Below are 17180 nucleotides of genomic sequence, written 5' to 3'. Positions count from 1 at the left end.
GTAAATAAAGAAAGTATGCTAGATCTATAAACAGTCACGCTTTACTGTTTAAAGTTTAGAAGATGCACAGAATTTTCATGTTAGACATTGCCATGTACATGCTTCACTTGGTTGCTGCTTTTTACTTCATAGAAGTAAGGACAAGGTCATCGCTTCCTGATAGTTGTTGAAATGCAATGTTGTGTTTCTCTGTACAGTGAATTTTGAATATCTTTGGTGAGAAAATCTGAATTTCCATTATATTTCTATACTTGTTTTTAATGATTCTATGCAGCGTGCTAGATAATTTCCATGTGCTGTTATTGCCAAAGGTGTAACTACACAAGTAAAAGGATGCTGGGTAAGAAGGACTTGTAAAGATATCAGATATTCTGTTTCAATTATACTATAAAGGCAAATTAAGTTAACATCTTATGTTAGTAACATCTGTACAGTGTTTCTGAGTACATACTAGTTGTACGCTCCAAATTCTTATACAGTTTTAAACAAATAGTTTTAGTCCTAAAATGTGGTAACTGCATCTTAGTAATAACACAATTGAAATAGTCACCATAATAATACAGCACAGAATAGTATATCTGTAAAATGAAGACAAATACAAAAAACCACTTTGATTACTTCTGGAGATGATTTTTGTACTTAATTTCTGTGGCATATTTTCTAACAACCAAAATACTGGTATTGCACTTAGCAGCAGATGAAAGTGTTTTATTTAATATCTTTCTGATGACATTAAAAACTGATATTAAGCTCCTCAGAACAAGAAGGAGGCATTATTTCATTTCCAAATTCCAGGTTTTGATTCATTCTGAAGCTCTTTAGACATGGCTAATGGGGGCCATCTTTCTGAGGATGGAGTCCACAGTATCTTGCATCTTGGGTGAAGGTTTCTTTTAGAAACTAAAGTAAAAATAGTAATAATTGTATTTTGACATAAGCCTTGCTGAATTTCTGATTGCAGGATAGCAAGTAAAATTTTAATAGACTTCTTAAAAAACAGTTAACTCTTTATGTATGAGGTAGCCCCTTTAATTCTGATATTCCTTTTACTTCATGAAATTAGGGTTTCTAGGTCTTTCAGAATCATCTAATTCCAGACTATGTTGTATGATGTCAAATTGTCATGGAGTATACAAAACCATCTCTTGTCAAACCCCATTTCTACTTGTTCCTGGAACATTTCAGTCAGAACAGTGTGGCTTCACGCTGTGGCAGAGATCTTATCTATTAAACTGTAATATATCAAAATCCACACATTTGGCTTGGCATCCCAATGTAATTTTCCCATTAGGAATGCAGTACAAGGTACCTGGTTGCCAATGCTCAAGCTGATCCAGAGCTAATAAACATTGCTGCACACACACTAATGCCTGTTCAGCCACTCAGATGGCACTCAGAAACAGGCTGTTATCTCAGGTATGGAGCAAATACATGGTGCTGACATCCAAAACTGCCTGAGCTAATAAATCCTTGTGGGTGAGTACCTGGCAGAACAGTAAAAGAGCATGTTTGGATATGATTTGTGGCGCTTGTTATGTTATACACTTCTGCCACTGTGACTTTCAGGCTGTTACTACTCAGAAACCTTAAGGGATTTATGCTATTCTGACGATACTGATGTTCAGCTTTGTTGTTGTTATTTGGCTTTTCTTTCCCTTGTCTTGGAGAGTTAATTTCAGTAAATAATCATGGAAATCACAGAAATGCTGGTTGAAAGGGACCTCTGAAGATCACATACCCCAAACTTCCTTTTAAAGCAGGATTGTCACCAACAGTCTTGTCTTCCATATCTCAGTATTGAAAAATGCTGAGGATGAAGATTGAATACTCTCTGGGCAAATATAGAAGGGAATTTGTTCCTAGCATCAATTGTGAACCTCCCAGCTGGCAGTTCATGGCCTTGTGTGTAGCAATCTTGTCTGTCATAGTTTGTAGACTTCCATTTGGATTTTTTGCCAACTTTGTAGAATTAGTGGGGTCTTCAGCAATATTTTGCTGAGACTTGACAAGGCGATCAGTTCTGGGGCAGACGCGTTCTGCAGCAGAGCGGGGGATCAGACAGGCAAGGCTAATTTTTCTGGCACCAAGCCAATTCAAGGGAGCCGCCAGGACCCGACAGCCTTCTCAAGAGAGATGAACAAAGCGAGAACGAGGTGTAGGTGGAGCCAGCAGTACCTGGCTGTTCATAAGCTGCCCCTAGGGAGCGTGAGCGACCAGGAGTGCGGCGACCAGGATGGGCAAACAGGGTGTGGCGCATCAGAAGGGAGTGGTGTGGCAGTTAGTATGGCAGTTCACGCAGTTAGGGCGAGCAGGAAGGGCAGAGCTTCCCCTCCTGCCCATACGAACACCTCCTCTAACGGCGGTCTACTGCTAGCTCAGCTGCAATGGTGTACACCAGGCACAGTGCGCTCTCCAGGAAGTCTGTACACACCCAGACCAACTGCCCGCTCAAAACTGCGGCAGTTCAGGTCTCCGGGTGCAGGGAGTGCCTGAGCCTGTTGCTACCACCTGAGGGGGGCAAAGAGACTGTGTGCGTGAGGTGCGAGCAGGTGAATGACCTGGTCCACGTCATGGCAGAACTCAAGGAGGAGGTCAAGAGGTTGAGGGATATCAGGAAGTGTGAGTGGGAGATAGACTTGTGGAGCGACTCCCTGCACGGCCTGAAGGACAGGCACCGGGGTGAGACACCCCAAATGAGGGTGGACCCCCTGCCCTCTTGCTGTCAGGCAGAGGCAGGGGATCTAGGAGTTGAGGAGGAATGGAGACACGTCCCTGCTGGACATCGCAGGCAATGCCCCACCCTACTGGCACCACCTTCACAGGTGCCCCTACGCAACAGGTTTGAGGCCCTGGAGCTTGAGAGACGGATAGCTGAGGAAGAGGTAGAAAGTCTACCCAGGAGGATGGCTAGGGCGAGGAAGTCAACTCCACCTCAGGACTGCCTCCACCAGGACAGAAAGAAGGGTGATTGTTGTGGGCAACTCCCTTCTCAGGGGAACAGAGGGACCTATTTGTTAGCCTGATGGCTGCAGACCGGTCCCTATCTCTAAGGGGAAAACGGATCCTGGGCCAGGAGCTAAGATTGGATATTAGGAAGAACTTCTTTACTGAAAGGGTTGTTAGGCATTGGAACGGGCTGCCCAGGGAAGTGGTGGAGTCATCATCCCTGGAGGTCTTTAAAAGATGTTTAGGTTTTGAGCTTAGCGATATGGTTTAGCGGAGGACCTGTTAGTGTTAGGTCAGAGGTTGGACTCAATGATCTTGAGGTCTCTTCCAACCTAGACAATTCTGTGATTCTGTGATTTTCATGCAAAAAGGAAAATATTGTCTAGACTGGTTCTACCCCAGTTGTTTGATTTGGAATGAGTTTTGTTTAAGATCTGGTGAGTTTCAGGAGTAGAATAATGAGATCCACTATGTTTTAGCTTTTTTATTACCTAGCAGAAAACAAAAGGCACGGTTTGCTTTTTTTTATTCTAGTTTGCAGATCACCCCTAGAGTAGGGAACAGATTTATGTTGATTTAAAGAGGAAGAGTAAAAGTAGGTATAAATATAGTTTGAGGTTCCTCTTAATCTTTCATATATACATGCTTGTCTCTCAAATATATTTTTACTTTTCTTTTAAATTGACTAAATTTGGTTTCCTTCTGAGGAGCAAGATAAATGGGTTATCATTTGCAGTCGAGGAAGTTTTGTGTAATATACCAGTATTTATCCCTACAACAGCCTGATGATCACTGCTTCTTCAAGCAACTATGTGTAATTTACACACACAATAATTTGAGAGGTTACCTAGAGTTATATCAATATTGACTTTCCTAAGAAGTAAAAAAGTGATCAATAAGTCATAACAGTCTATACTTGCTGTAGAATAAACATGGCAGATTGTGCAAGCAAAATATTTAAAATAACAGCATAGGGTAGATTTATTTAAACAGAAATAGTTATGTTGTTGTGGTTGTTAAATGGATATGAAAGGAGTAACTTATGTGGAGCTGCCACCATGCTGGACATTACACAGTCTATAATGCAAAGTTTTTGCTTCTGAAGAATGTGAATATTTGAGGAACCTGGGACGGCATAATTTCCACAAACGAATAACTTTATTCACATAAGTAATCCTGATAAGACAATGTATTTGTTGGCTAGATATCTAACTCAAACACATAAAAAGAGGATATATCTAAACACATTATGATTAGACTAAGACTTAGCAGCTTCTCAAGATGCCGTCACAGTTTACACCTTTGTGTGTAAGTGCAATGGTCACTGTTAAGCAGATCTTTAGAGAGGGAGAGTACAAAAACAAAATATCCAACTATAACCAGCAATTTATGGATTTCTGAGCCAGGCCTGATGTGCAGAATATTTTAGCTCCTAGACACTGATGAATGAATACATTCTTAATTCTTCTTAATCCTTTTTTGAACTAGTTATGGCACAGCATTCTATAGCAATTAATTTTTGTAGTGTTAATTTCATGTAGCATCCTTTAGTTACTCCTTTACGTTGTTTGGTTGTTTTTTAGCCTATAGCTTGAACACAGTAAATTTATTGTGTCTTCCTTCCTTCCTTCCTTCCTTCCTTCCTTCCTTCCTTCCTTCCTTCCTTCCTTCCTTCCTTCCTTCCTTCCTTCGTAGAGTTAAGTTTAAAAGTTGCAGTAAATATTTGCATTATCAAAAGAGTTTCAGTTTTCATTAAGCAAATTATTTGATTGCACAGAAGGAGATAAATCTAAAGGCACAATTATAGGAATTAGCAGTTACTTATAACCTGATAATATTCCACATTATTACTGTTAAACTTACTTAACTTTGATGCTGATAAAAACATACGCACCTAAGTGAAAATGGAAATCTCTCCACTTTGTTAATTTGAATTCCCAAGACAGAATTTAATGTGACAGCTGTGTAGGTGGATATAAGATGTTGATTGAAAAGGAAAAAAAAATTGGATTAGTTATGAAGAAAAAGACAAATCTTTTCTATAACTGTAAAATTACACCTCTTATGAAAGACATTTCCTGTCCTACAGAGTGAATTTAATGAAGTTTAATTTAAGTGCCTCTTTGGTGTAAGGGAACTTAACTATAGAATAAATTTAAATGAAAGATGCCTTCCTGTGTGTCAATGCAAAATGTAGTCACTGAGTGTAAGAACCTGAAATTTTGAGTCAGTGTCGGTAGAACAATGCTCATTTTGATCTGTGTTCTAAGACACTATCAGTCATGCGTAATGGAATCAAATTATGTCCCAAATTATTATGTAAAAGAAGGTGCTAATGAAAGGAGTAATAGAAGTTTTTTATTTGTTCGATCATAAGAATAAGGAAAAAAGGGAAGATCACCACAGTGGAAAAAGATGGAATAGCACAAAATTATAGCATTTTTAAACTTTTTTTTTTTTTTAATTAACTGTGGAAATCAATGTCCAGCACAGCAAAACATGGTGGATATTTTCTATAATCTACTTAATCTGCTTGCATTTAGGCTCTAATACTGTCTATCTGTTAACCTTGTAGGATCTTCTGGCTCTTTAGAGGCTACCTGATTCCTCCCAAATGTAACAATGTATAAGGAGATGCTAATTAGAAAAAATAGGAATACTGTCATTGATGTTTCCTTCTATTACCTCATCCTCTCTCTGCTTTCATCTCAAAATAATTCATAATATGATCTCTTGAGAAAGACCCTAAAGTTTGTTAGATGTCAATGTGATGCACAGGGACTTTAAATTTACAACTGTTTTTTTGTCAGTACAACATACTATTTCATAATTCTATTTCATCATCTAATTGAATGATAATTTGGTGAGTTACTCTCTGATGGGATGTGTGTCCTGTGTATGAAATTGCTATCCCTGTAGTTTGGTAATTTTCCCATTAACCATTTTCAATATCTGCATCTCTAAAATTTTCCAGCAGAAGTACAAACCCCTGAGAAACAAATTTAGTTGTGGGCTGCTCTGACAATTGCCTGCTTTTCCTCATTTGCCTTTTGTAACTATTTGACTACTAGTCCACAGACCAGAAGACATTCACTGACCACAGGCTAAAGCCAACAGAATTTTTCAAGATTTCTTTAGCTATCAGTTTAAATCTAATGGGTATTTTAATTGTTAAGAGACACGTTTATTTGACTGAAAGATGCAGAAACATTGTCTGAAGTTAAGTATTTTTGTACCTTTTGTATCCACAGACAGTTTTTAATAAATTGAGTAGTCCCTGAGTACATTCATCTGAGGATAAACTGTATCTATTACGGTATCGTGCAGGTCTTTAAAAGCAAAGGAAAGCACAATACCAGCCTAGAGTCGTATTCGTGGTGACTTAAGATATAGAAAAATAATCTGTGATATTCTTTAAAAAATCTATAGGTGCTTAGAGAGAACAAGAGATGGTATGTGTACATGCTAAAGAATTAGTTGTATACTAGCAAAGAGAAGAGGCAACGTACTAAAACAAGTATAGCATTTGTAAGTGCTTAAAAATAATGTAAAGCAGGGAAACTAAAGTACTGCTACATATCTGCCTGTTCTGGTGAACGCTTCTGTGATTCATGTGCCTCTAGGACAGAAAATTTCTAGAGGCAATTTATAAAGCGTAAATAAGGTCAGAAATAATATTTGTTTTGTACAATGGCAACTACACTACAAAAATTTGTAAGATGGACAGGACTAACCCTGAAATTCTGTCAGATATAATTTACAGAACTGAAAAGGTCATAAATATTGAAAGTAAAATTAATCTTTCCAAAGTTCATTTTAAATGTGATCCTAAAAGGCAACACCGATATGCATAATTAGGATGCAAATCAGGCTGGAAAACCCTGAATGGAGGGATGAATGCTTGATTAGTGATTTAGTACAAGCCTAAGCAGGTATCTTTATGCTATTTTGTTGCAGTTGAATTAAAAAGCATTCCAGAATCTTTCTCTACTCCTAAAGCTTGTATAAAGTCTTTCCATTTTCTAATAAGTAAGAGCATCACTGGAGGGCAGGTTCCATCAGATTATCTGTGGATTAAAGTGATAATCTTGCTGCAGTTCTAATGGATTGAAGCTGACATTAATTGAATGAATAATGAAAACACTTTTTTCAACAAAGGAGATTCTATATTAGTATCAAATTAATTCTCTGCTCTGTAAAATTGATGAAAAAGCACGAAAAAGAAGAATGGTGTATTTTGCTTGGTACTTACATGGTTGAAATGCAGACTTCCAGCATCTTTACAGTTGTGAACTGCATGTTTCAATGAGTTGAGGGGAACTTGACTGCCAAGACTAACTTGTAAAAGCTGTATAACTTCTAAAATTCTGGAAAGCTATTTGGTGTGTCTGAGGCCAGAGTGTCTTGAGCTGAGCAAGAAATGGAGCAAAGGGGGCAGGCGACTTGCAAGGATGAATAAGGAACTCCTGACAAAACTCAAACATAAGTTGGAGGTATACAGGAGATAGAAGCAGGGACCACATGGGGTGAACATGGGGATGTTATCAGAGTGTGGAAAAATGTGACAAGGAAGGCCAGAAGACTGAGGAATGAAAGACAATGAATGTTACTCTAGTCTTCAAAATGGGCAAGAAGGGAACTGCAGGCCAGTCAGCCTCACCTCAATTCCTGGAAAGGGATTCCCTGGAGATATTCAAAAGCTTTCTGGACACAATCCAGATGTAACGTGCCCTAGGGGACCCTGGTTGAGCAGAGACGTAGGACTAGATGATCTCAGCCATTCTGTGTAATGTTCAGGGTTGTTGCTGTGATAATCAGTACATCTAAGTTCAGGCAATTAAAAGTACTGAGGTATGTTCTGATTCTGTACAATTAGTGAGTAAATTAAGCTCATATTCAAATCATTTTCAAATTATGCTCTGTTTTCTCAGCTGATGATTTAGGAGTCATCCCTCTTCGCTGAGATCAAACATACAAAGATTGCTATCTTAAACTTGCCTCCTTCCTCAGCCCTCAAGGCCTGTTGAACCATCCACTGAGATAGTTATGATCTAATTCAGAATTGATGATACATTGAAGAGCCAAAGTGGAATAGTAGAATCGTTGTTCATGAACTGAAGCGACAATGTCATGAAAGAAACTGAGAAATGTTTAAATTTGGAACTGTACTTTTTGTCTTGATTATTATCTTCACACTAACGAAAAAAAGTCAGATTCTCAAGGTAGAAAAGTGATTAATACCTTTTTTTCAAGAATTGCACATAGCTAAAGAATATTTCCTAAACAGAATGATTGGAATGCATGTTATCTTGGGATTTCTCAAATGTAAGTTGAAAGTTAAATACACCTTGAAATGGTTCAGTTAAAGAATGTGTAATGTGGTCAATATTTCTGAAGTTATAACAGGTATTTTAGAGGTTTAAATATTAGCAGGAAAATGTTAAGGCTGGTATTTCTCTAGGTAAGTGGGATATGTCCTTCTCATAAGGGGGCAGTAAAGAATTTTATCATGTTTTACTTAGTATTACTCAGAGAAAAAAAGGGGGGGGGGGAAATAAAGGCATTGATTTTCCTGTAAATCTTGATACTTCTTCACAAAAAAAAAAAAAAGTAAAAAAAAAAAAAAAAAAAGTATGTGCTTTCCTTTTATCCATACACAATAAGGTGAGTAAGAGGTTTTTAAAGTTCAAGGGATAACCTGTCCCTATTTTAGTTAACAATAAACTGAGCACAAAGTTGAGTGGATGAACATTTTGTCCTGTTGTTCTTGCTCATGTGTTATTAAGCAAGCTGCGTGATCTGCAGCTTTAATGCACCTGTTTCTTTATGTGAATAATGTTAATGTAGGTTTTGTTTTTTATTCTTGGCAGTAATCCAGCAGATTATGAATGAGACCATCAAACTTTTTCACAAAGGTAACGAGTTGTCTATCAATTAATTTTCTCTCCTTTTCCTCCCCGCTCACAACAGATTAGGACTAAATTTGTGAAGAAAATATACAAATGATACATTAATACACTTATGGATTACCATATTTTCTTCCTTTTGGGTATTCTGGCTGGAATTAGTAGCAATTAAATTTTCAGTCAAAGGATGCTAATAAACACTAGCCAGAATTTACTAGTAATCACTTTCATTTTGTAAGGTAGCTATCATTCTGGAGTTTTTTGATGCAATGTTTATTTTTGTTTTTTAATACTTCCAGGCAAGCATCTTGGTATTTACAGAGCTAAATATTATGCTCTGCTACTGCTGATCGTTTTATAAATAATCTTATGAGTTTTGGTGATCACTGTTTTTCATCATGCTATTAAACTGATCTCCCTCATGTATCAAAATATTTGGAGCCTTTTCAAAAGAACTAACTGAATTGTGTATGTTGTCAATTTCTATGAAAAGTATGTACCAGCTGGGGAAAAAAGGGCAGCAGAATTTCAGTAGGTAAATCATTCCAAATTTAAAAATGAGAAGATATTTAACTGGATTTGCACTCACACAAACTACCTACAAAAGTATACATTTATCAGAAAACATAAGCACCTGAACTTGACACATTTGCTAGCTGTGGTTTATCTGAGTGCCACATTTCCCTCATGTTTTCAGGATAATTGCATGATGCATAGTAACAGGGATAAAGAGAAACAGAAAATAAGTATGTCTTTTAATGCCATCTTATTTTTTGTGCATAGAAAACTTCGAAGTAAACAATATTCCAAGTAACTAATACTGGAGAAATATGTTATCATAAAAGATTATCTCTGTAGCTAGGACCATTGAGCTATTTTGTGAAAGATCAAAATAATGTAAAAAAAACATGCAGTATTAGGAAACAGTAGCCCGATATAGTAAGTTAGGCTAAGAATTCTGTGGTAAAAAGCTAATGATTGCATTGAAATCAGAACTCAGTAATACTGATTCTTTTGCTTCAATGTCATAAAGTAAGTGACACACTCACTGTTAGAGTGTGAAGTTATAAAGCTGGTGTAATTGACACTAACCAAGTGAGGCTAAAGTTAGAAAGCAACAACTGAAGCAAAAATAGTGACAGTGTGAGGGAAGTTGTAGGGGTAATGATGTGAGACTCCAAAAGACTTGGGGAAAAAAAAAATCAGCACAGTTCACTGTGCCAGTGCTCCGTCACCCACACAGTAAAGAAGTGCTTCCAGATGTTGAGTTGGAACCTCGTGTTCCAGATTTTGCACTGAAACAAACTATTCATTATCTGAAGCTTCAAACTCCTTGTATATTTACCTACTAGTTTTTTTCTTGTTTTTCTTTTACTTTTCATCTGCAGTCTTCCCAGTAGTAATATGTCTATGTTTGATGCATTCTCATTATTTCCAGGTTATTTTTGCCTTCAGTTGTATTTAAATGCCAAAAGTACTTAGGTATACAATTCCACATATGTTAATGTCTGATTAATGAAACTAACATCTTCTGAGATTCACAATGAAGCATCCTGGTGCACAAGTCCCTTGAAATCACCAGTTCCTTTAACACAGAAAGATGTGGATCTGGACAGCATTGCATTAGGAACAATCAATACATTTTAGACCTGTTCTTTCAAAACAGGCATTGAAAAAGAAGATAGTAGTGATGCTGATGTCTCTCAACATAAATTTAACAAATTCCTATGTCTATTGATTCTGAGTTTCTGATGCTTTGGGGAAAAACAAACAAATTATAAATGGCCTTAAGACTGGGAATTGAAAGAGATTTTTCCCCGGTATTGTAGGGATTCAGTTATAGTCTTTCTTAATTTTCTCTGTCTTTTAGAATTTTGCATTTTTTCTCTACGTAAAGTAGGACAGCATCATTAGAAAGACAGGGAGTGAGTTTAGGAGGAATTAGATCCCCATTTTTTCACTCCCCAGCCAATTCTAAGCAATGATTTTGTGCAGAACTTGAATATAACCATTTATTCAAAAGGGTCACTCTGTGCCTTATAGCTTGTACATGCGTGAGAAAAGTAATTCAGGCTACTAATGTGTTGCTAATGTCTAATTTAGGACTGTAGATAAGATGTCTGTACCCAAAAGATTGTGTATACTTGTATTTATTTGATATTGCAGAGATGAGTATCTACCTTTTTTTCAACACTGATGCTTATTTTTGTTAATCCCATTATTCAATATTTAACTTTTCTTATTCTTCATGTATGAAATCTAGAAGTCTCAAATGTGAATCATAGAGTGATAGAACAGTTTGGGTTGGAAGGGACCATCTAGTTCCAACCTTTCTGCAATGGTCAGGGATGCCACCCACTAGATCAGCTTGCTCAGAGCCTTGTCCAACCTGGCCTTAAACACCTCCAGGGATGGGGCATCCACAACCTCTCTGAACAACCTGTTCGGTGCCTCACAACCCTCTGAGTGAAGAATTTCCTTCTAACCTCTGATCTAAATCTCTCTTTTAGTTTAAAGCCACTACCCCTAGTCAGGCTGTTGATCTCCACTGAAGTGGGATGATGTTAGCATTGACATGCTTTTAGCTTTTCCAAGTGATAAGACAAGGGGAAATAGCCTCAAGTTGCTACAGGGGAGGTTTAGGTTGGATATTAGGAGAAATTTCTTCACTGAAAGGGGTGTGCAGTATTGGAATATGCTGCCCAGAGAAGTGGTTGAGTCACCATTCCTGGAGGTCTTCAAGAAATGTATAGATTTAGAACTTATTAGCATGGTTTAATAGTAGACTTTAGTACTAGGTTAAAGGTTGGATTAGATGATCTTAGAAGTCTTTTCCAACATGAATGATTCTATGATTCTATGACATTTCTAATAGTTTTGCCCAGTCTCAGTTTGAAATTGTATAACTGCAATTTAAGATGTCTTTAAGAATTTTGCTCTAATATTGATCATTTCTAACATGAAAAAAAAATATTAATACAAATATTGATAGGATTAGTGCAAGTATAATGTTAGAGGATGCACATATTGTTCATGGTTGTAGCATGTTTGAAGTATCTGTCGTGCATTTATCTGTGTAGGTAAATTGGAATACATCTCATTCTTAAAGCTGATAGTCTGTCATCCTGCTACCTAGCCCCAGAGTCAGTAAAATTAAAAAAAAATAAAAAAAATCCTTATTCAAGATTCAGTTGTCTCAAAGTTTGCGTTTTCTGACATCGTAAAATATAACTCACATGACATGCTCCTGCTTCAGTGTGTCATTCATGCATGCCTCCTCCTCAGAACAGATGTTAAGCACAGTAGTAACCATTCTTTTTATTTATACAATTTCAAATAAACAATTAAGTGAATGGTTTAAGATCTTGCTAAATTAGTCAAATTGCTTTATCATTATGTGCTTGTTCGTATTTGTAACAGTAATAATTAGGCAATAAAACACTGCAAGTGACTGAGGACTTTGCCTCTGGGATGTTTCTCTGCTGAACTATTAAGCAATATGACACTAAAGAGGGAGCTAATATCTGTCTAGAAGCAGAGGAAGATAAAGCAGTCCAACTGCTTCAATTTTCATTAAAAAAACAAACGAAAAAAACAAACAGCAGTGAACTGTGTGCAATAACAGTGATTTCTGGTTTTAGTCTCCATTGTCTAAAATCTTTTATTTCCAATATATGGAATATTGGAAGATATTGGGGAATAGCTATTTCCATAACTCTCCAAATGTTGTGTGTCCTACATGAGGACTTACCCTTTAAAAGATTTTGAACCTCCTATCCTCTTTTGTGTCGAATGCACAAAGGAAAATGTTGCTACCTACTTTTCCTACAGGTGAATCTATTGTTACGGTACAGATCGTGATATGCAGCTTTGTATGTAAATATTTTTTCATTTTATTACCTTGAAAACTTTAGTTTTTAGCTGTACCTTTGTGACTTTCTGAGGTATCCACACATCTGCCGTTTCCTTGACAATGGCAATACAGATGCTGCTATCACCATGGGAATGGTACTCCTGAATGAAGCTGCTACTTCCAAAGGGGATGTTGGAAAGAGGAGAAGTAAGTTGCTTATTTCAATTAAAATAATGTTTGCACAATTAAAAGATATTGAGAAATTACAGATGAATCTGATTAATCCTGATTAAGTTTTCAAAAGGTATCCCTTAAGCCAATTTTTAAGTTTTGTGGTGTGGAAAAGATAGCATAAACCTTCAGGAGATAAAGCTGCATTCATATGAAGTTGTAGCTGTAAAATATATATATATATATGCATGAATATGTATATATATAAATGGCTTAAGCATCCCCAGCCAACCTACAGGTTGACACAGCATCTCCATGACGTAGTAAGGCATAGTGTGAATGATTTTTGGCTTAGGATTATTTGAAAGTCAGTGAGTTAGAGAATAAGAGTTATAAAATATTGTTTTTAAAACATGAATGCAGGCATTTAAAATGATTAAGATGACAATATTGGAAGGAGTGGAAACAACTCTCTTACTGGGTACACTTTGCCAATATTGTAAGTTTCCGCAGGAAAGTGAAAGCCCAACAGTATAGAACATACTCTATTCTGTAATGTCTAAAGATTCTAAGGCTGAAGTGCAAGTTTAATATTTTTCTGAATTTCATTGTCATTCAGAATATTTAAAAGATTTTTGGCAATAAGTCATGTAAGAGCATGATATGAAAGTATGTAACTAATACTGCTTTTGAAAGAGACATTGACATGAGTTTAATTGGCATGCGATCATAGATCCAGATTGCAGCTGGGTGTGTGAACGTAAGCATAGTGAAATAACAACGGACTACAGTACAAAATCAAACTCCTTTCTGCTTGTGGTCCTTACATGAATGCTTTCTGTGTACTTGCCTTGCATTGTTTGTTCATGCTTATGAATTTATTTATTCATGTTTTGAAGTCATATTTGTGACTGATGATTTTTTGATGATGAAATGTGTTTATAAGATTTGTAAATGGCTCATTTTCTTAAAATAACTGCAGAAATCGTATATTTAAATTTACATATGTCAGTTTTCACATGGCCAATTTTAATGAAAAAATGCATCTGTTTTCAGGTTTACTGACTTCATGGTTGCTTGTTCTTTGCTCAAAGCCAGCCACTTTTGACACATAAGTATTGCAATTAAATAGCAAAGGTTTGCCTAGGTTAGGAATAGTATAAGAAAAGCTTTTAAAACCAAATTTGCTCATTAGAACCAAAACATAACCTAATGTAGATGAGGTGCATCTCAATTATCTGCAACAGCTTGTAAAACATTTATTTATTTATTTATTTATTTTTCCCACTTACATACAATTGAGTGAACAGTGATGACTGATAAAATTTTATGCTATGGCACATAGGTGCCAACTGCTGTTTCACATATCATTTCTTAATTTAAGTTTTTAGTTTGCTAATTCATTTGTAGCCTGAAAAGACTTAAAAGAGCTTGCATCTCATCTAGGTGCTATGAGAAGCTCTGTGTCATTATTGCTTATCTTCAGTACCAGAAGATTAATATTGTTGTTAAGAGTAAAAAATAATTTGGCTACCAATCTTGGAACTTAATACAGTGTAATGTTTTATCCATTAAGAATTAGATAAAGTAGCTACTAAACAGCCTTTGCTGTTACTTTAGCCTTAGAGGGTTGACTAGAGAGAGAACATGATTCCATTAGTCAAGCAATATTTTTCTAAATGTGATTTGTTTCTGAAAAGAACAAGCAAAAACCTGAAATGACATTACTTGATATGTATAATTTACAGGGTTACTAAATCCATTATCAGTGGTAAGGTGTTTGTATCCACACACATTTGAGTTGCAAATTGCTACTCTTTTCTTGAAAATACATTCATACTGACAAGTTATTTTTTCTTAATAACCATAAATATTATTTCCATGTGTGTTTGAAATCCTGTCAGAAGATAGCGGGCATCAGTAGGCAAGGCAGCAATAGTTTTGTATTTCACTGTCAAAATTCCTTATAAATGATTGACATAAATAATATTCTTTGTAGAAATTCCAGTTTAAATCTTTTATATGCTAGTAAACAAAGTTGTTTTCTTTCCAGTAATATGCCTGGTAGGCCTGGGTCTGGTGGTCTTTTTCTTCAGCTTCCTTTTGTCGATATTCCGTTCCAAATACCACGGCTACCCATATAGGTAATCTCTCAATAAATTCTAATTTTATATATTTCAGTAACTTTGAATAAGTTTAAGAATAGCTTTTAGGTAACAGATATTTAATTTTTATCACTGGAGTCTGTGGGATCTGGAAGAAGTAGGAAGAAAGGTGATTAATCAAAATGAACCAAAAAGGGCTGGAAAGCTAGTGGGGTTGACATGACTGTTATTGCAGATCAGTTAAATTGGTTTGAGCACAGACCATGGCATCTACGGTGCCACCACTAAAAATGCAAAGGAAAACATATGCTTGAATTTATAAACCTTTTTTAGATATTTTTTTGTGCATCTTTAAAACTAAGATAAAAGAAACACCAAACCAGTGTACAGTGCTAAGCTATGCTTTATCACCAAGTTCCATCTTTTTTGTAAGAAACACCAGAGAGGAAATAAAGGGTTATGATCTTTAATTATATCTACATCTGCCAATTAAACAGTTGTAGTTTGTCAGACAAGAAGAAAAAAGTGGAGAAATAGTAAAGGAAAAACAGTTCTTGCCCAAGGATGTAGGGAAGCTCTCTCCATTTTGCAGGTGGATGCTCTCATCTGTGAGTCACCTGTAGAGTTCTAGACTTGATTCACATCGCCTTGCTCATCTGTTAACGTATTTTTTCAGCAGCCTGTTAAGAATCCATATAATTTTCTCATGATCCCAGTATAATTTTTTTACGTGAAAAATCCTACCCCAGAGGAAAGGGAAATGTGCAATTATGTGAAGTCTTCAGTGCTGTAGTAATGATGGCCCAGGCTACTGAGATAAAAGCCATACAGTGACATTTCCTGAGTCATCAAGTTTGTGGAACAAAACAGAGAGATCTGTTGATTTTTCTCATTCAAAGCTTTCTTTTATAAGATGACTAAAATATTTTTAACGAGGAAGAGTCTTCTGTTGTTCCAACAAATCTCCAAGATTAATAGTTTTGTTCCGTTGACTTTTGATCTTATTTGAAACTATGCTGTTCTTTCTTTTGCTCCAGTCTTTGCTCCTTTTTAATATTTTTTCATGTATATATATATTCATATTATACAGTTGGCATAGTCTTAATGTGCTATGTGAGGCTTTACAATAGAGATAAGATGCATGTGAGCTGTTTTCCTCCCTCTAGCTGTCCACAATGCATTTTAAATAATATGTTTGCCTCATTTCCAGTAAAATTGTTTTTTTATAAACTAGTAGACTAATCATTCACAGAATATTAATCTACATCACTATTTAACATGGATGAAAGTAAGTGGATGATATTCAAGTTGCTGTATAGATACAGTAATATTTTGCTGAAAGATCTGACATGATGAAATGTCCATCTAATACATATACAAAATATAAATAAAGGAAGCTTTTGCACCATAGATTGAAGGCTATATTTTGAAGTAGAGAACAAAAGAACTGTCTGTTAATTTTAACAGTTCCGCTGTTAATGCCACTGTTAACAAATCATGTAAAGAATACTTCTACAGTTTTTCTTAGTGTTGCTTTCTATGACTAGCTCTTGTGCATTAGTGCAGTAGCCAGCTTTATATTCTGTGCTTTGTTCTACCATTCAAGACAATAGAGCTCTTCCCCTTGCAATATGCACAGAAGGGCTGTTCCTGCTTTTTACTCTTTCCTGCTGGAAAGGGAAGAGCTCTTTAAAGAGCTCAATACTATAATACTGCAAGATTTCATCAGTATGGGGTTTGTAATTTTCAATTTGGGGTAGTCTGTACAGCCTCTCAACATATTCTACTTTTTAGCCTTCAATAACTTGGGGTGAAGAACAGAATCTAGTCTCCAAAAGCGCGAGATATTCTTACTTCCCATTAAGAGCTTAGGTTGAAGTAATTATTAACTTCATCTGCAGCATATTAAGGTCACTTTTCATTTTTAATTCTTTCATCTTAGGAATGTTCTTACCACATATTAACAACATGCTTATATGATTTTGCCAGCTTCCAGACCTTGCATGGTATTTCTGAATGCTAACACTAGACATTTTTGACTCTCATGTTACACTTAAGATGTCTGAGGTTGAACTGTACCTTGTGAACACAACACCATAGATGTTCATGCATACCTGTTTTCTGGGGGATTTCCTTCTTTTCTTGCTAATGTTTTTTGCTGTAAATTTTGGGGAAGCAGATTTATTTTTTTTTCAACAC

At 36.1% G+C, this 17180-nt stretch overlaps 1 protein-coding gene across 3 annotated transcripts in view; it reads left to right on the top strand.

Annotated features, from left to right (window-relative positions):
• TUSC3 (tumor suppressor candidate 3) overlaps positions 1 to 17180 on the top strand; it is a 118506-nt gene that overhangs the window by 95213 nt on the left and 6113 nt on the right. For 2 of the 3 annotated variants that reach the window (XM_068681510.1, XM_068681511.1), the window contains exons 8-9: positions 12838 to 12912; positions 14930 to 15020. In XM_068681510.1, the coding sequence (XP_068537611.1) occupies positions 12838 to 12912; positions 14930 to 15020 (166 nt within the window). The remainder of the gene's footprint in view (positions 1 to 12837; positions 12913 to 14929; positions 15021 to 17180) is intronic. The other variant, XM_068681512.1, reaches the window with a different exon arrangement.

The sequence above is a fragment of the Anas acuta genome, chromosome 4, assembly GCF_963932015.1.
Source record: "Anas acuta chromosome 4, bAnaAcu1.1, whole genome shotgun sequence".
Taxonomy (NCBI): Eukaryota; Metazoa; Chordata; class Aves; order Anseriformes; family Anatidae; genus Anas; species Anas acuta.
Note: the sequence above shows the minus strand (reverse complement) of the source record. Positions and strands in the feature narration are given on the sequence as shown.